The 19,553-nt window shown below is 46.7% G+C and overlaps 2 protein-coding genes across 5 annotated transcripts; one reads left to right on the top strand and one right to left on the bottom strand.

The window, feature by feature from the left end:
* The first annotated feature begins 12,773 nt into the window (after nucleotides 1-12,773).
* LOC109742186 (heavy metal-associated isoprenylated plant protein 39) lies at nucleotides 12,774-13,818 on the top strand. 4 transcript variants are annotated; one of them, XM_045233177.1, is made up of 3 exons: nucleotides 12,774-13,139; nucleotides 13,242-13,323; nucleotides 13,468-13,818. In XM_045233177.1, exons 1-3 carry the CDS (start codon nucleotides 13,128-13,130, stop codon nucleotides 13,638-13,640), a joined length of 267 nt encoding a protein of 88 aa, XP_045089112.1. In that variant the 5' UTR covers nucleotides 12,774-13,127; the 3' UTR covers nucleotides 13,641-13,818. The 4 variants fall into 4 exon arrangements, with proteins under 4 accessions (XP_045089112.1, XP_045089113.1, XP_020156864.1 ...); XM_045233178.1 differs by having other exon boundaries at nucleotides 12,778-13,139; nucleotides 13,245-13,323; XM_020301275.4 differs by having other exon boundaries at nucleotides 12,844-13,139; nucleotides 13,471-13,818.
* A 1,407-nt stretch (nucleotides 13,819-15,225) lies between these two features.
* Nucleotides 15,226-17,807, bottom strand: LOC109742169 (uncharacterized). The gene is made up of 4 exons (XM_073508819.1): nucleotides 17,138-17,807; nucleotides 16,233-16,558; nucleotides 15,670-16,068; nucleotides 15,226-15,589 (listed from the first exon to the last, which is right to left on the bottom strand). Exons 1-4 carry the CDS (start codon nucleotides 17,805-17,807, stop codon nucleotides 15,302-15,304), a joined length of 1,683 nt encoding a protein of 560 aa, XP_073364920.1. The 3' UTR covers nucleotides 15,226-15,301.
* Between the last annotated feature and the right edge of the window lie 1,746 nt (nucleotides 17,808-19,553).

Here is a 19,553-nt window from a genome sequence, read left to right as displayed (position 1 = left end):
TAATGATGTTCTTATTGTTGCAACTAGGAACTATGTGCCCGTAGATTTCATTGTTCTTGATATAGATTGTAATCCTTCATGTCCCATTATTCTTGGTAGACCTTTCCTTAGAACGATTGGTGCAATCATTGATATGAAGGAAGGGAATATTAGATTCCAATTTCCGTTAAGTAAAGGCATGGAACACTTCCTTAGAAAAATAAATAAATTACCTTATGAATCTATTATGAGAGCCACTTATGGATTGCCTACCAAAGATGGCAATACTTAGATCTATCCTCGCTTTTATGCCTAGCTAGGGGCGTTAAACGATAGCGCTTGTTGGGAGGCAACCCAATTTTATTTTTATTTTTTTTGCTTTTTGTTCCTGTTTAGCAATAAATATTTGATCTAGCCTTTGGTTAGATTTGTTTTTATGTTTTAATTAGTGTTTGTGCCAAGTGAAACCTCTAGGATCTTCTTGGATGATAGTTATTTGATCTTGGTGAAAAAGTCAGAAACTTTCTGCTCACGAAAACAATTGTTAAAAATCACCAGAACGTGATAAAATACTGATTGCAATTGCAGTACATCAATAAAAAAATTATCTAGGTCTTCCTATTTTGGAAGATTTTTCTGAGTTTCAGAAGTTTGCGTTGGGTACAGATTACTACAGACTGTTCTGTTTTTGACAGATTCTGTTTTTCGTGTGTTGTTTGCTTATTTTGATGAATCTATGGCTAGTAAAAGAGCTTATAAACCATAGAGGAGTTGGAATACAGTGGGTTTAACACCAATATAAATAAAGAATGAGTTCAATATAGTACCTTAGAGTAGTGGTTTGTTTTATTTCGCTAACGGAGCTCATGAGATTTTCTGTTGAGTTTTGTGTTGTGAAGTTTTCAAGTTTTGGGTAAAGATTTGATGGATTATGGAACAAGGATTGGCAATAGCCTAAGCTTGGGGATTCCCAAGGCACCCCAAGGTAAAATTCAAGGACAACCAAAAGCTTAAGCTTGGGGATGCCCCGGAAGGCATCCCCTCTTTCGTCTTCGTCTATCGGTAACTTCACTTGGGGCTATATTTTTATTCACCACATGATATGTGTTTTGCTTGGAGCGTCTTGTATGATTTGAGTCTTTTATTGTTAGTTTACCACAATTATCCTTGCTGTACACACCTTTTGAGAGAGACACACATGATTCGGAATTTATTAGAATACTCTATGTGCTTCACTTATATCTTTTGAGCTATATAGTTTTTGCTCTAGTGCTTCACTTATAACTTTTAGAGCATGGTGGTCGTTTTATTTTATAGAAATTATTGATCTCTCATGCTTCACTTATATTATTTTGAGAGTCTTAAACAGCATGGTAATTTGCTTTAATTGTGAAATTAGTCCTAATATGATAGGCATCCAAGATGAGTATAATAAAAACTTCCATATTGAGTTCATTGAATATCGTGAGAAGTTTGATACTTGATAAGTGTTTTGAGATATAAAGGTGGTAATATTAGAGTGTGCTAGTTGAGTAATTGTGAAATTGAGAAATACTTGTGTTAAGGTTGGCAAGTCCTGTAGCATGCACGTATGGTAAAAGTTGTGTGACAAATTTGACGCATAAGATGTTCTTTTATTGCTTTCCTTATGAGTGACGGTCGGGGACGAGCGACGGTCTTTTCCTACCAATCTATCCCTCTAGGGGCATGCGTAGTAGTACTTTGCTTCGAGGGCTAATAAACTTTTGCAATAAGTATATGAGTTCTTTATGACTAATGTGAGTCCATGGATTATACGCACTCTCACCCTTCCACAATATTCTAGCCTCTACGGTACCGTGCATTGCCTTTTCTCACCTTGAGAGTTGGTGCAAACTTCGCCGGTGCATCCAAACCCCGTGATATGATACGCTCTATCACACATAAACCTCCTTATATCTTCCTCAAAACATCCACCATACCTACCTATTATGGCATTTCCATAGTCATTCCAAGATATATTGCCATGCAACTTTCCATCGTTTCGTTTATTATGACACGCTTCATCATTGTCATATTGCTTTGCATGATCATGTAGTTGACATTGTATTTGTGGCAAAGCCACCATTCATAATTTTTCATACATGTCACTCTTGATTCATTGCATATCTCGGTACACCGCCGGAGGCATTCGCATAGAGTCATATTTTGTTCTAAGTATTGAGTTGTAATTCTTGAGTTGTAAGTAAATAAAAAGTGTGATGATCATCATTATTAGAGCATTGTCCCATGTGAGGAAAGGATGATGGAGACTATGATTCCCCCACAAGTCGGGATGAGATTCCGGACTAAGAAAAAAAAGAAAAAGAAAAAGAGGCCAAAGAAAGAAAAAAAAGAGAAAAGGCCCAAGAAAAAAGAGGAGAAAAAATGAGAGAAAAAGAGAGAAGGGACAATGTTACTATCCTTTTTCCAAACTTGTGCCTCAAAGTAGCACTGTGATCTTCATGATAGAGAGTCTCCTATGTTGTCACTTTCATATACTAGTGGGAATTTTTCATTATAGAACTTGGTTTGTATATTCCAATGATGGGCTTCCTCAAAATGCCCTAGGTCTTCGTGAGGAAGCAAGTTGGATGCACACCCACTTAGTTTCTTTTGTTGAGCTTTCATATGTTTATAGCTCTAGTGCATCCGTTGCATGGCAATCCCTATTCCTCACATTGACATCAAATGATGGGCATCTCCATAGCCTATTGATTAGTCGTGTCGATGTGAGACTTTCTACCTTTTTTGTCTTCTCACATAACCCCCATCATTATACTTTATTCCACCCATAGTGCTATATCCATGGCTTGCGCTCATGTATTGCGTAAGGGTTGAAAAGGCCGAAGCGCGTTAAAAAGTATGAACCAATTGCTCGGCTTGTCATCGGGGTTATGCATGATGAGAACGTTTTGTGTGACGAAATTGAAGCATGGCCTAACTATAAGATTTTGTAGGGATAAGCTTTCTTTGGCTATGTTATTTTGATAAGACATAATTGCTTGGTTAGCATGTTTGAAGTACTATTGTTTTTATGTCAACATTAAACTTTTATCTTGAATCTTTCGGATCTAAATATTCATGCCACAATAAAAAGAATTACATTGAAAATTTTGCTAAGTAGCATTCCACATCAAAAATTCTGTTTTTTCATTTACCTACTCGAGGACGAGCAGGAATTAAGCTTGGGGATGCTTGATACGTCTGCAACGTATCTATAATTTTTGATTGTTCCATGCTATTATATTATCTGTTTTGGATGTTCAATGGGCTTTATTATACACTTTTATATTATTTTTGGGACTAACCTATTAACCGGAGGCCCAGCCCAAATTGTTGTTTTTTTGCCTATTTCAGTGTTTCGAAGGAAAGGAATATCAAACGGAGTCCAAACGGAATGAAACCTTCGGGAACGTGATTTTCGGAACAAACGTGATCCAGAGGACTTGGAGTGGACGTCAAGCAATCAACGAGGAGGCCACGAGGCAGGGAGGCGCGCCTGCCCCCCTGGGCGTGCCCCCCACCTTCGTGGGGCCCTTGTAGCTCTCCTGACCGACCTCTTTCGCCTATATATACTCATATACCCTGGAAACATCAAAAGAGGAGCCAAAACCCTATTTCCACCGCTGCAACCTTTTGTACCCGTGAGATCCCATCTTGGGGCCTTTTCCGGCGCTCCGCCAGAGGGGGCATTGATCACAGAGGGCTTCTACATCAATACCATAGCCTCTCCGATGATGTGTGAGTAGTTTACCTCAGACCTTCGGGTTCATAGTTATTAGCTAGATGGCTTCTTCTCTCTCTTTGGATCTCAATACAAAGTTCTCCTTGATTCTCTTGGAGATCTATTCGATGTAATCTTCTTTTGCGGTGTGTTTGTCGAGATCCGATGAATTGTGGGTTTATGATCAAGATTATCTATGAACAATATTTGAATCTCCTCTGAATTCTTTTATGTATGATTGGTTATCTTTGCAAGCCTCTTCGAATTATCAGTTTGGTTTGGCCTACTAGATTGATCTTTCTTGCAATGGGAGAAGTGCTTAGCTTTGGGTTCAATCTTGCGGTGCTCGATCCCAGTGACAGAAGGGGAAACGACAGGTATTGTATTGTTGCCATCGAGGATAAAAAGATGGGGTTTATGCATATTGCATGAGTTTATCCCTCTACATCATGTCATCTTGCCTAATGCGTTACTCTGTTCTTATGAACTTAATACTCTAGATGCATGCTGGATAGCGGTCGATGTGTGGAGTAATAGTAGTAGATGCTGGCAGGAGTCCGTCTACTTGTCGCGGACGTGATGCCTATATACATGATCATACCTAGATATTCTCATAACTATGCTCAATTCTATCAATTTCTCGACAGTAATTTGTTCACCCACCGTAATACTTATGCTCTTGAGAGAAGCCACTAGTGAAACCTATGGCCCTCGGGTCTATTTTATAACATATTAATCTACCGTTATTTTTATTACCATTTATTTTGCTTTCTTTACTTTTTAGTCTTTATCATTATAATACCAAAAATATTATCTTATCATCTCTATCAAATCTCACTTTTGCAAGTGGCCGTGAAGGGATTGACAACCCCTTTATCGCGTTGGTGATACGTCTCCAACGTATCTATAATTTTTGATTGCTCCATGCTATATTATCTTCTGTTTTGGACATTATTGGGCTTTATTATTCACTTTTATATTATTTTTGGGACTAACCTATTAACCGGAGGCCCAGCCCAGAATTGCTGTTTTTTGCTTATTTCAGAGTTTCGCAGAAAAAGAATATCAAATGGAGTCCAAACGGAATGAAACCTTCGAGAACGTGATTTTCGGAACGAACATGATCTAGGAGACTTGGACCCTATGTAAGAGAAGCTTCCAAGAGGCCACGAGGTAGGGGGCGCGCCTACCCCCCAGGGCGCGCCCTCCACCCTCGTGGGCCCCCTGTTGCTCCACCGACGTACTTCTTCCTCCTATATATACCTACGTACCCCCAAACGATCAGATACGGAGCCAAAAACATAATTCCACCACCGCAACCTTCTGTACCCACGAGATCCCATCTTGGGGCCTGTTCCGGAGCTTCGCCGGAGGGGGCATCCATCACGGAGGGCTTCTACATCAACACCATAGCCTCTCCGATGAAGTGTGAGTAGTTTACCTCAAACCTTCAGGTCCATAGTTATTAGCTAGATGGCTTCTTCTCTCTTTTTGGATATCAATACAATGTTCTCCCCCTCTCTCGTGGAGATCTATTCGATGTAATCTTCTTTTTGTGGTGTGTTTGTTGAGACCGATGAGTTGTGGGTTTATGATCAAGTTTATCTATGAACAATATTTGAATCTTCTCTAAATTCTTTTATGTATGATTGGTTATCTTTGCAAGTCTCTTCGAATTATCAGTTTGGTTTGGCCTACTAGATTGATCTTTCTTGCAATGGGAGAAGTGCTTAGCTTTGGGTTCAATCTTGCGGTGTCCTTTCCCAGTGACAGTAGGGGCAGCAAGGCACGTATTGTATTGTTGCCATCGAGGATAACAAGATGGGGTTTTTATCATATTGCATGAATTTATCCCTCTACTGTTGGGGAACGTAGCAGAAATTCAAAATTTTCCTACGTGTCTCCAAGATCAATCTAGGAGATGCTAGCAACGAGAGGGGAGGAGTGCATCTACATACCCTTGTAGATCGCGAGCGGAAGCGTTCAAGAGAACGGGGTTGATGGAGTCATACTCGTCGTGATCCAAATCACCGATGATCCTAGCGCCGAACGGACGGCACCTCCGCGTTCAACACACGTACGGAGTGGGGACGTCTCCTCCTTCTTGATCCAGCAAGGGGGGAGGAGAAGTTGATGGAGATCCAGCAGCACGACGGCGTGGTGGTGGAAGTAGCGGGATCCCGGCAGGGCTTCGCCAAGCGGAAGCGGGGAGGAAAAGGTGTCACGGGAGGGAGGGAGGCGCCAGGGCTTGGGGTGCTGCTCCCATGCGCCTCCCCACTATATATAGGGGTGGAGGGGGCTGGTTTATTGCCCTCCAAGTCCATAGGGGCGTTGGCAAAGGTGGGGGAAAGAAATCCCATCATTCCCCTTCCCCACCGATTGTTATCCCCCTTTTTTAGGGATCTTGATCTTATCCCTTCGGGATATGATCTTATTCCTTCTAAGGTGGGATCTTGGTGCGCCTTGACCAGGGGTGTGGGGCCTTGCCCCACTACCCACGTTCATGTGGGTCCCCCCATGCAGGTGGGCCCCACTTCGGAACCTTCTAGAACCTTCTAGATTTATATATGGGAAGTCCTACTTCGGAACCTTCTAGAACCTTCTCGGTACAATACCGAAAAATTCCGAACATTTTCCGGTGGCCAAAATAGGACTTCCCATATATAAATCTTTACCTATGGACCATTCCGGAACTCCTCGTGACGTCCGGGATCTCATCCGGGACTCCGAAAAACTTTCGGTTAACCGCATACTAATATCACTACAACTCTAGCGTCACCGAACCTTAAGTGTGTAGACCCTACGGGTTCGGGAGACATGCAGACATGACCGAGACGACTCTCCGGTCAATAACCAACAGCGGGATCTGGATACCCATGTTGGCTCCCACATGTTCCACGATGATCTCATCGGATGAACCACGATGTCGAGGATTCAATCAATCCCGTATACAATTCCCTTTGTCAATCGGTACGTTACTTGCCCGAGATTCGATCGTCGGTATCCCAAATACTTGTTCAATCTCGTTACCGGCAAGTCACTTTACTCGTACCGTAACGCATGATCCCGTGGCTAACTCCTTAGTCACATTGAGCTCATTATGATGATGCATTATCGAGTGGCCCCAGAGATACCTCTCTGTCATACGGAGTGACAAATCCCAGTCTCGTTTCGTGCCAACCCAACAGACACTTTCGGAGATACCTGTAGTGCACCTTTATAGCCACCCAGTTACGTTGTGACGTTTGGTACACCCAAAGCATTCCTACGGTATCCGGGAGTTGCACAATCTCATGGTCTAAGGAAATGATACTTGACATTAGAAAAGCTCTAGCAAACGAACTACACGATCTTGTGCTATGCTTAGGATTGGGTCTTGTCCATCACATCATTCTCTTAATGATGTGATCCCGTTATCAATGACATCCAATGTCCATGGTCAGGAAACCATAACCATCTATTGATCAACGAGCTAGTCAACTAGAGGCTTACTAGGGACATGTTGTGGTCTATGTATTCACACATGTATTACGGTTTCCAGTTAATACAATTATAGCATGAACAACAGACAATTATCATGAACAAGGAAATACAATAATAACCATTTTATTATTGCCTCTAGGGCATATTTCCAACATCTACATCATGTCATCTTGCTTAAGGCGTTACTCTGTTTTTATAAACTTAATACTCTAGATGCATGCTGGATAGCGGTCGATGAGTGGAGTAATAGTAGTAGATGCAGGTAGGAGTCGGTCTACTTGTCTCGGACGTGATGCCTATATACATGATCATACCTAGATATTCTCATAACTATGCTCAATTCTGTCAATTGCTCAACAGTAATTTGTTCATCCACCGGAAAATACTTATGCTCTTGAGAGAAGCCACTAGTGAAACCTATGGCCCCCGGGTCTATCTTCATCATATTAATCTTCCAACACTTAGTTATTTCCTTTGCTTTTATTTTACTTTGCATCTTTATCATAAAAATACCAAAAATATTATCTTATCATATCTATCAGATCTCACTCCCGTAAGTGACCGTGTAGGGATTGACAACCCCTTATCGCGTTGGTTGCGAGGATTTATTTGTTTTGTGTAGGTGCGAGGGACTAGCGCGTAGCCTCCTATTGGATTGATACCTTAGTTCTCAAAAACTGAGGGAAATACTTACGCTACTTTGCTGCATCACCCTTTCCTCTTCAAGGGAAAACCAACGCAGTGCTCAAGAGGTAGCAGTTGGTTTCAAGGTTCTTATTTGTTTGTGTAGGTACGTGGGACTTGAGCGTGGTCTCCTACTGGATTGATACCTTGGTTCTCAAAACTGAGGGAAATACTTACGCTACTTTACTGCATCACCCTTTCCTCTTCAAGGGGAAACCAACACAGTGCTCAAGAGGTAGCATTGATCTTGATGAATATAGAGATTACAAGAGTTGATCTACCTCGAGATCATATGTTGTGGTCTAAACCCTAGAGGTATGATGAGTATTGTCATAATCTATCGACTAGCCTGGCCTCGGCTTATATAATGTACCAGAGGCCTAGGATAACAAGAGTCCTAGTCGAATACGCCAGTGGAGAGGAGTCCTTATCTTGATCACCAAGTCTTGTGGAATCTTCCTCGTGTATACATCGGCTGTCCGAACTGGCCCATGAGCAAAAGGCCATGGGGGTCCTCGGCCCAATCCAACTGAGCGAGAGAAGACGTGGTGAGTACCCCCTAGTCCAGGACACCGTCAGTGGGGGCGTGGCCCCCCCCCCTTTCCTTCTCCCTCTCCCCTCTTTCCCCTTTCCCCTCTCCGTTGGAAGGAAGGGGCGAATCCTACTAGGAGTGGAGTCCTAGTAGGACTCCCCCCATGGCGCGCCACCCCTTGGTCGGCCTCCTCCTCCTCCCCTTCTTTATATACGGGGGTGGGGGCACCCCAAAGACACACCAATAGTTGTCTTAGCCGTGTGCGGTGCCCCCCTCCACAGTTTACTCCTCCGGTCATAGCGTCGTAGTGCTTAGGCGAAGCCCTGCGCAGATCACATCACCACCGTCACCACGCCGTCGTGCTGGCAGAACTCTCCCTCGATCCTCTGCTGGATCAAGAGTTCGAGGGACGTCATCGAGCTGAACGTGTGCTGAACACGGAGGTGTCGTACGTTCGGTACTTGGATGGTTGGATCGTGAAGACGTTCGACTACATCAACCGCGTTAACCTAACGCTTCCGCTTTCGATCTACGAGGGTACGTGGACACACTCTCCCCGTCTCGTTGCTATGCATCTCCTAGATAGATCTTGCGTGATTGTAGGAATTTTTTTGAAATTGCATGCCACGTTCCCCAACTTCGAGGTGATTTGGGCATCCTTCGCTCTCGGGTCAAGATCTTCGGGCTAAAGTCATGATTCTGGGTTGGATCAGGCGGCGGCAACGTATTGAACATTGTATTCCCTATTGGGGGCACCGCCTTGGAGATCTTGGTCCCATTTGTGTTTCCTACAGGCCGGAGGTGCACTACATTGCGGTCAGCGGGTGCCCGACCGACGATGAGGTTAGTGTGCCGTTGCGACGTGTGTGGCAATGACGATGGTGGCGACAAGAGCCGAGTCATGGCTAGTCCTTCTGATGCCGAAGGTTCGGTGCGCCAATGGGTGTGCCTTTGCTGGTTTCTGGCCGTGACAGAGAAGTCGGAGCTGCGGGCGATGGGGCCACTGCAGCAACAATGGCTCCATGAGAGCGGTTTTCGGCGAGCGGTGCTCTTCGGGTATTACGCTGGAGTAAATCGGTGTGAGGCTTGCAACTTTCTCCTATGATGCTCGTCAGTAAAATCAGAGCTGCCATGTCCTCGACGCTGCGGTCGACTGTTTGGCGTTGCTTTGTTGTTCGATGCTACCTTTCGACGGTTGTGTCACTGGTTGTGCTATGATCTTGTTTGTGGCCAGGTCGTCCGTGTGTGCCCCATGTTGGGTTTGTAATTTAGGTTTTCGCTCGGTTTCCCTCTAATTAACCGGGCACTCTCTTCTTCTTAATCAATGAAAATGGCAAATCTTTTGCCTTGTTTCAAATAAATAATAATTTCAAAGTCAACTAATATATAATGTAATGATATAAACTTGAGGTATGACAATAGAAGTTATAGAATGATGCCAATTACAAAGCCAAACTCACCATGCTGCTGACAAAAGTATAGCCATACAAAACACCATCCAAACGTCCTAGAAGACACTATAAGATAAAAATGGATTTGTAGTTCACACAAATTTACTGTTGTCATTTGAGAATATATATTCAAACAGAGAGCTTGCAAGAATAGAGATGGTCACATGGAACATACCGATAGTCTGCTAAAGAAAACCACGAGGCAAATGCCCTTTTCGAGGCCTCGTTGAAGAAATCGAAATCCCTATCACCGTGCATATCAAAGTTTCCACCTCATCAGACAAACTACCCCCCGCCAGGTATCAGCCGCCCATGAGTGGTTGATGCACACGGACCGCGGCTTCATGCAGATGGGGGCTGCCGGCAAGGGAAGGAATCGGGCAGAGCATAGGTGGACCATCGCTGAGACCGAATGGATTGTGAGAGAGAGAGCAATGTGAATTGGGGTTTGAGCGGCGAGAGGAGAGGAGTGTGGGAAGTAGTGTCAATACATCCCGTCTCATCTCGTCTCGTCTCCCGCGTTTCTCTAGGCATGCAAGCGACGGCCACGCGTGGCTCGCTGGAGCTGAGCTCTGGGGGCCTGGACCTGCTCGTGTCGCTGAGGTTCACGAATTTGGTGTAACATGAACATCCGAAACAGACCAAAATTACTCCCTCCGTTCTTAAATATAAGTCTTTTTAGAGATTCCACTACGGACTACATACGAAGCAAAATGAATGAATCTACACTCTAAGAGCATCTCCAACACCGCCGAACGCGCCGCGCGCTAAAAACTACTTTGCCGCGCGCCCATCGTCTGATTTGGCGCGGCGTGCAGCGCTGGCTCCAGCAGCCGCGCTAAAATGCAGCGCACACGCAGCTCCAGCAGTGCGCAAAAATGCAGCGCGCGCGACTCTCACACAAACAACATATGAATTTCTAAACAGAAGCAAAAAATCAAACACAAACAAAAATAAATCGAAATAAATAGTTTAATTTCGTTATTACAACTCAAACAAACAACTTATCGTTCAATACAACAAATAGTGCAATAAACAGAACATATAGTTCACCATTACCATATCGAACGCACAAATCATGATGCTCTTTGTCGTTCATTCCATGCCCACCATTTCTTAATGAGATCCTTCTGAAGATCATTATGCGATGCGGGACGTCGAATGGCATGATAGGAGGCAACAAAACGGGCCACCCTTTCAGCCCTCCATCGCACTCGCACGGGATGTCCCAAGAGCTCATACTGAGAGTAGTCTACATCTTGGCCACGCTCATTCTCGATGATCATGTTATGCATGATCACACAAGCGTGCATGATGTACCAAAGCATTTTCTGATCCCAAAATCTAGCTGGTCCTCTCACAATAGCAAATTGGGCTTGCAAAATCCCAAAAGCTCTCTCCACATCTTTTCTAGCCGCGTCTGAGCATTGTGGAAATCAAGATTTTTCTTACCTTCCGGCTTTTTCAACGGCTTCACAAAGGTTTGCCACTTTGGATAGATGTCATCCGCTAGATAATAGCTATAGTTGTATGTACGACCATTTGCTACAAACTGCACCGGTGGCAAATCACCATTTGCAATCTTACTCATCAGTGGTGACCGGTTGACAACATTGATGTCATTCAAAGATCCAGGCATTCCAAAGAATGCATGCCAAATCCAAGTCTCTTGATCGGCCACCGCTTCAAGGATTATAATGGAACCCTTTTTTGGCCGTGGAATTGCCCATGCCATGCCTTTGGACAATTCTTCCAACTCCAATGCATGCAATCTATTGAGCCAAGCATACCAGAAAAGCCGCGAGCTTTGTTCATCTCCAATAGCCTTGCGGCGTCTTCAGCATTGGGAGATTTCAAATACTCCTGGCCAAACACTTGCACAATTCCGACTGCGAAGCGCTTGACACACATGATGTGCATAGCTAGGATCATTGCAAGATCCTCCTCCTCTTCCATATCAAATTCTTCTTCGGAAGAATCATACGACGAACTCATCTGCAATGTTCAATACTATGCTATAAAAACTACAATCAACATGCACCAAATTCATGAAGTTTGAGCAATACATATCTTGCAGGCGTTTTGTCGAACACCTTGCGGGCGCCGAGCGGCAGCGAGCGCCCGAGCGCTGTTCGTCGGAGGACGGACGCGCGCGAGGGGCGGCGGTGACTAGAGGGGGGCGGAGGAAGCTGCCGCGGCGCGGGGATAGGCCGGGGAGCGCCGGAACGGTCGCCGGATGGCGCAGGCGGCGGCGGCACCGCAGCTGGAGGGGGGTGAGTTGCGAGCGAGCGCGCGGGAGCGGGCGCAGCAAATAAGCGGCGCGTGATGGAGTTTCGGCCCGCGCGCTGAACTAGATTTGCCGCGCGCGTGGTTTTTGCGCGCCCGCTGGAGCCACTATACCGGTTGCGCGCGCTAAAATGGGCTATTTTGCGGCGTGGCGCTAGTTTGACGCGGCTGTTGAAGATGTTTTAAAGTATGTCTATATACATCCGTATGTAGTCCATAGTGGAATCTCTAAAAGACTTGTATTTTTGGAACGGAGGGAATACAACCCAAGAGTTTGGCTAGGCGGCATGCGGGCTACCTCTATACATCGTTGGTTGCATCATGGACGATGACACCTCAAGCTAGTACTCCGTACAAGAGAGAAGTAGAGAACTGGACATACGCTGTCCTCCACGGCGCACATGACACGTTCAACGGTTGTGGCTCACCAAACTATCCTTCACACACACTCTCTCTCTCCGCGGAGAGGGACGTTGAACCAAATTTACCTAAATCTCCACCGACTTTTATGCGTAGGAACTAACTAGATTCCATGTTGCAAGTCGTAGACGGAAAACAAGTCGCAGAGGATACAGGAACTAGGCACTAGACAGCTGCATGATGGCAGGTACACAACTGCTGAGCCACCCGGCAGTCTTTTGACAAGATGCATCTGATGAACAACAGAAATCAGACTTGATAGGTTGTGGTTGGTGCCGGCATTCTCCTTTCTGTCCCATCCGCATGCAGCGACCAACAAAATGTTCTACGGAGTACTACTTTGTTAGCTGATCACTCTGTATTTTGATAGATCACGGTCCAGAGAAGGGGCAACAGAAGAACAAAAAGAAGAAAGCCCGTACCCCGCGACGCTGTACAAATTTGGGCCGTGTCTCCCAGCTTGGCTCATTCTGCAGCCTGCACACTCAGAACCGCAAGCAGCATTCCCTTCCCCTCTGCCTCCACCCCATCTCCGTCTCCCCTCCGGATGGCGCCGCAGGTATGGCTCCGGTGAATTTCTTGCGTGCTGATCAAATCTCCGTCGCCATGGACGATCTCTTGGACGCTCTCTCTAATAATTGATGGGTTCTTTGCATGGCAGCAGAAGGTGGTCGTGAAGGTCTCTTCTATGAGCGACGAGAAGGTGAAGCAGAAAGCCATGGAAACGGTTGCAGACATCTATGGTGAAGTACTAACTTGAACTTTGCGTTGGTGTTCCTTTTTCTTTTCAGCTTGTTTCTTCATCTGTTTCGCTTCTCGCTTGCTATCCTGGTGAAGTATTAGTGCCCAAGGTGGTGTCAGTCTCCTGACTTGACTATGATCTGAAGCAGGCATCGATTCCATAGCCGCGGACCACAAGGATCAGAAGATGACGGTGATAGGTGATATGGACAGCGTCGTGATCGCGAAGAAGCTGCGGAAGTTTGGGAGGATCGATATCCTATCCGTTGGGCCGGCGAAAGAAGAGAAGAAGGATGATAAGAAAGGGGAGAAGAAGTGATCAAACTTGGTATCTCTGTTCATGTTCTCTCCCATGGATATCTCTTGTTAGTTTTTGCTCTGTAGCCTATGTTCAGTTATATGGGTATTCAGGATTTAATCAGAGGTGAAATGTTACCTGCATAACTGCTCACCTTTTCCCTATGACTACTCGCTTGGCAAGACGTTCAAATCCTTACTATCAGCGTGAACAATTATGCAGGGTTTCCAACTTTGTTAAGGGTTTTTGGATCAGTTTCTCTTCAAGATAAAGTGCTCCCAAAGGTGTGTAAATGCAGAGACATAGACACAGATTTGCGAACAGAATACGAAATGACCGCCGAATTACAAACTAGATCATATGATACGTCAAAAATAGCAATCTAGAAAACAGTAAATAAATCAATAAAACAAGTGTTTTCTGAACGTCGCTTAATGCAACCAAACTAATGTTCGTCGCAAAAGAACAGAGGAATGAAACAGAGACGACGGGCCCTCACGAGTGAATTGCAAAAAACATCGACATTGAAGGCTAGAGTTGCAGAAACCACAATTCTACGGATTTGTGCCAAAAACCACTAATTCTAAGCCTAATTTTTTTGCAAAAAACACTAGTCGTCCAATTGGCCCAATTTAAGCTCGTTTATGACAGATGGGACCCGCTGGACAGGGTGATGTAGCACGAAATAACGGTTCGCAAATAGACAAAATAGCATAGACTAAATTGTAAAAATGTAAAAGAGGATAAGGTCATCCTATCTTTAAAAAGAAAAAGAAAAGGAAGAGGATAAGGTCGCGTCGCTCAAAATCTCACAGGAGAGTACCATGAGCCACGAGTAGAGCTCCGCCATTGCCGTTGGACCATGCGAAGCTCCGCCGCCAGCCGGAATCGGACGTAATCCGTCGCGCCGCCGCATACCCGCTTCCTCCGGGCCTCGCAAGCCGCGCCGCCGCCAACCATCGTCGCCGTTGACTGACGTCCGAGCTGGTGGAGATCGAGCGCGCCGGCGTGCAGGTCGAGGCCGCCGGGCCACGAGCGGTAGCTCCACTGCGCCTCCCCATGCGCCGGCCAAGCAGAGGCAACTCCCTGCGCCGGCCAAGCAGCAGCAACTTCCTGCGCCGTCCGAGCCGCAGCTCCACTGCGTCTCCCTGTGCTGGCCAGAGCAGAGGCGGCTCCCCTGCGCCGGCCGAGCAGCACCCCCCCCCCCCCCTCCTCCCCCGTGCGCTGGCTGGCCGAGTTCAACCTCGCGAACGGCGGCGCCCCTGCCCATGGACTTCTGCAGCGGCGTGATCCGGCGTGGAGGACCCGATTGCTTTTTTTCAGGGGTCTTTTTGCAAAACAAAATTATATCAGGATGTAATTGTTTTTTCTTTTTTGCCACATCACCCTGTCTAGCGGGACCCACCTGTCATAATCATGCTCAAAACGGCCTAAGCTGCCGACTAGTGTTTTTTGTAAAAAAATTAAGCTTAGAATTAGTGGTTTTTGGCACAAATCCGTAGAATTGCGGTTTCCGTAATCTTAGCTTTTAATGTCGATGTTTTTTGCAATTCACTCGGCCCTCATCCATGATCCATCGCACAGCCCTACTTTGCTCTCGAGTAAATCGAAACCGTCCATCGACTGTTCAAGTTGAAGGGTCCACGACGTGGCCGAGGAACAAAACCTCGCCCTTGCCATACTCAGACGATGGCGAACAAGAACGGGTGGTCCGCCACGAAGCTCATGGGCGGCGGCGGCGGGCGCTCAAACGGGCTATAGGTCGGGCTCGTATGCGAGTAAAACGCTACTACTGCCGTCGTGCCTTCCTCGTCCACCTCCACGGCGCACATCTGCTCGACGGCCGACACGTAGAGCCCTTCCGGGGGCATGTTCGACACCGCCCCCGACAGGTCGGCGGCCAGCGGGTCGAACGGCGCGGCGAGCCCGAGGCCGCGCAGCGCGTCCGTGGCGTCGAACCGGAAGGAGAACTTGAACTTGGGAGCAGGCACGGGGAGACCAGCTGCTCGCGCCGGGGAGCGCAGCGCATGACGAAGTCCGGCTCGGTGACCGCCAGCCGCAGGAGGTCGCGGAGCCCGTCGCGCCGGTGCGGGAGGAATATGAGCATGGAGAAGAGCGGCGCCTTGGAGTCGAGCCTGCCGTCGCGCCCCGCCATCTTGTAGAAGCACTGAAGGACCTTGAAGCTGAGGTCGTCGAAGCGGGTGGCGTACTGCATCCCGGGGTCGGAGAGGAACGGCACCCGCACGGACGTGCCGTCGAGGCGGTGGAAGTCGCGGCGGACGGTGTCCGACGGGTCGAACCTCCGGGCCCAGGTGGCCTTGAAGTGCATGGCGTTGGCGAGCACGATCTTGGGGTCGCCTTTAAACGAGTCCGGGGAGACGAGGTCGCGTATCCGGCCCCGCGTGGTCTCTGCGATGAGAGCGTTCACCTCAGCCGCCGCTGCCGCCGGCTGATCCATGCAATGCAAAATTAGTTTCTTAGTCACGTGCTTGCCTTATCATGCCGTACTTATCGTTAGATTTTTCGTTCATGTTTACTTGCAGATTGATTTTCAGTCAAATTTACTTGTACTTATCATTATCGTTAGTGCTGCAAATGCCACTATGAAACTACCTGCTTCTGAAAGTCCACGGATCTCACGGAGGCCCTGTGGGCGGAGGTGGCGGCGGACACGACTCCTGCCTCAGCGAGAACGATTTGTCCGCGAAGATGCCGGCGGCGAAGGTGAGCTGCGACCACGCGCGCATCTCGGCGACGAGGCTGGCACTGGCCGCGTTGAGGAGGTGGAGGTCCTGGGAGCCCAGGAAGGCCAGCAGCTGGCTCAGCGTCTCGCCGTTGGTGCCGGTGGCGAGCAGCGCGAGCCCGGTCCGTACGGAAAGGGGCGAGAAGATGAAATTGGACCGCCTGGCGATCGCGTCCGTGCCGGCGAACCAAGCGACCTGCAAGCATTGGTCCATGGTCCATGCTGGACTTCTGGCAGCGACCACTGCACGAAGTGACGTCGAGCAAAATAAATCTGGAGGCGAAGGCTTTCGGGGCGAAAAAATAGGGAAGAAAAGAGAGGGGTCGGCCAGTATTTATGGACGGGAGGGCGAGGGCTAGGGAACGCGTGCAGCGTGCACCGCCTAGAATACGATCTGACCATCCGAACGGTCCACGGAGAGCGGACGGCTTGACGGATTCATATACAATGACTTCTATCAACACAACAAACTAAAAAAATGCCGGGTAAAAAATATTCTATCAACACAACAAAACTGATGTCCATTTTGTTTGTGATCTATTTTTTTTGTCCTTTTTATTTTGTTTCTTGTTGCTGCATTATATATTTGAGGGAGCTTAGATGTTACATCCTTAAAAAACATCTAGATGTGAATTAAACAAATCGATTTTCAAAACCACAATTTGTAAAGCTTGATATAAAATTCATATTCAAAAGCGCACGTGAAACTTCACACGGGAGAGGGAGTACTTTTGGTGCTAGGTTTAGGGGAAAGTTTACGGAAAGGCTATCTTACTCCAGAATGGGGGGACTTGAGCCGGGGGTTTGACCGGGCCAGATGCAGTCGGATCAGTAATTGAAGTGCCAGTCCCATCCACGGCTCCTGCTGCGGTGGAATTAAGGGTCGGAGCAGTACCCGCCATGTAGACGGCGGACCAGCGGGGCGGCTCGTGATCGACCCGAGCAGCCCAAAGTCGTTCGTCGTACAGTGGAAGGATCGACTCAATGTCTCCAACCGATGATTCACCATCAGAATAGACCAGGGTGTCGCCGCTGGATGCGGAGTTATCTGCGAGATCGACCCCCTGGGTGAACCCAACAAAGACATGGTTCCGACCGGGTTGAGTTCGGGCGGGTTGCGCGCGCCGAGCCGGTTCGACGATGTCGGTGCAGATGTCCGGCACGGGTGCCGACTCGCCAATTTTGCCGATGAATACGTGGATCTTGCCGAAGGGGACCCGGTACCCGTACTCGATCGAGCCGGCCTCGGGACCCCAGCCTGAATCGTCGATGTAGAGCTTGCCGCGGCGACTCTTGGTCATGCGGCTGATCGCATAGCCCTCGATCCCTGTGAGAGCTCCCTCCAAGAACTCAACACCACCAAGCGATAACCTAACGGTGGGCGCCAACTGTCGTGATTTTGTCACAGCAGATGTCCTCGTGAAAGGACTTAGTCGTGAGGCCATCGCCGCTAAGTAGTAATTTGAACGGGGTTGATCGGAATCGAGAGACAAGGTTTACCCAGGTTCGGCCCCTCACGGTGGAGGAAAAAGCCTACTCCTGCTTTGCTATTGATGATGATGATCTCGATTACAAGGGTGCGACCTGGCTACCTTGTACTCGAGATTGTGTAACTTAGCCTTTCTACCTCAGGGGCTCCGCTTTTATATACAGGTGGAGGCCCTGGGCTGACAACAGAGTCCGGGTCGTACTATGATCCGTGCTCTAGTATGTTTCCTATTTGTCTTGTTTCTCAAGTAAGAAGTTTCCTTTGACGTCATAGCAGATAATTGGCGGCTTGCACTTTTGGGCCACGAGTCGGCCCATCCGGCGACTCATCTCCTGAGCCTTGAACTCGTGGTCGCCTCAGCCAATTATCAAACCATACCTCTGTCAAGTCGCGAGAGAATGTCTCGGCCCTAAACGGGTGGGTCATATCGCGGGGTTATATCCCTAACAGGTTCCTTAGTGGAATTACGACATCTTGCATTGTGTGAGGGCGTGAGGAGACTACGGTGGCCCTAGTGGCTTCTCGGGGCGCATTGTCCTCCACACCGCTCTAAACGGAGATTAGCATTCGCAAGGGTGTGAACTTCGAGATATATAGTCGTCTCCGCGTGCCTCGGTTATCTCTTACCCGAGCCTTTACTTATGCACTTTACTTTATGATAGTCATAGTGTTGCATGTTACATATCTTGTTATCACTTAGTTGTTTACCTTGATTAGCATAAGTTGTTGGTGAGCGCTCACCACACCACCATCACTGAATGCAGTTCAATGGCTAGCATGGTTCAAAAATTTTACGAATTTTTGGTACTTTTGGGTACCAAAATGTTTGCAACCTCAAAACTTACTATCAAATTCAAAAGATTTAAAGTTAGATTTAAATAGCTCAACAATTATTTAAATTAAGTGGATATTATTATGGTCTAGAGTTTACCCCTCAACCGTGGAAATTGGTAGTCATAACTATTGAAACTAGATGATGTCTCATGTGTTGCCGCGGAAACCTTGTAATAAATAGTTGCTAAAACAACTAAATCTGATGGAAAGCAAATATAAGCTTAAAAAACAATAAAACATATGAAAGGTCTAAAAAGAAGGATTTTTTATTTACGGTTAAAAGAACGTTGTTTCTAACAAAAAGAGAATGATGAACTACATGAGTATGTTTCAAGCGCCCAACACAAATAGTGTCCATAAAGATACAAAATCTAATGAACAAAGTAACTTGTGACTTTTCTTTTTGCGGCAAAAGTAACTTATGACTAACATGCATGAATTGATGATGTTGCGCTACATGCATAGAGTAATGCGAAAAATTGCTTATTACTTTAATGCATGGTTTGCTTATGTGGCATGTTTGCATAGTTAGAAAAATAGATAGAGGGTTGTAGCTATTTCGGAACAGGGGATTGTTTGCCTCTTGGCACCTGCATGCATTAGTTATTCACTTGACAAAGCAAAACTTATTAAATTTTTCAAAATTCATGAAAAGAAAATTTTGACGTATGACCTATGAATTACTATCAAACGCACTTCAAGTGTGACGCCCGGATAATCAAGCTACAGTAACCTCTGCTAATGATGCCACATCACCTCCGTTACTGTCGCTAATCTCGCGTTAGTTAAAAACGATTCAGATTCAAATCTAAAATAAAGACAAACATCAAAAGTTTTCAAACATTGAAACAAAAATGTTCGATCGGTG

This window comes from Aegilops tauschii, chromosome 2, assembly GCF_002575655.3.
Source record: "Aegilops tauschii subsp. strangulata cultivar AL8/78 chromosome 2, Aet v6.0, whole genome shotgun sequence".
NCBI classification, from domain to species: domain Eukaryota; kingdom Viridiplantae; phylum Streptophyta; class Magnoliopsida; order Poales; family Poaceae; genus Aegilops; species Aegilops tauschii.
This window is presented reverse-complemented; position numbering and strand designations above follow the sequence as displayed.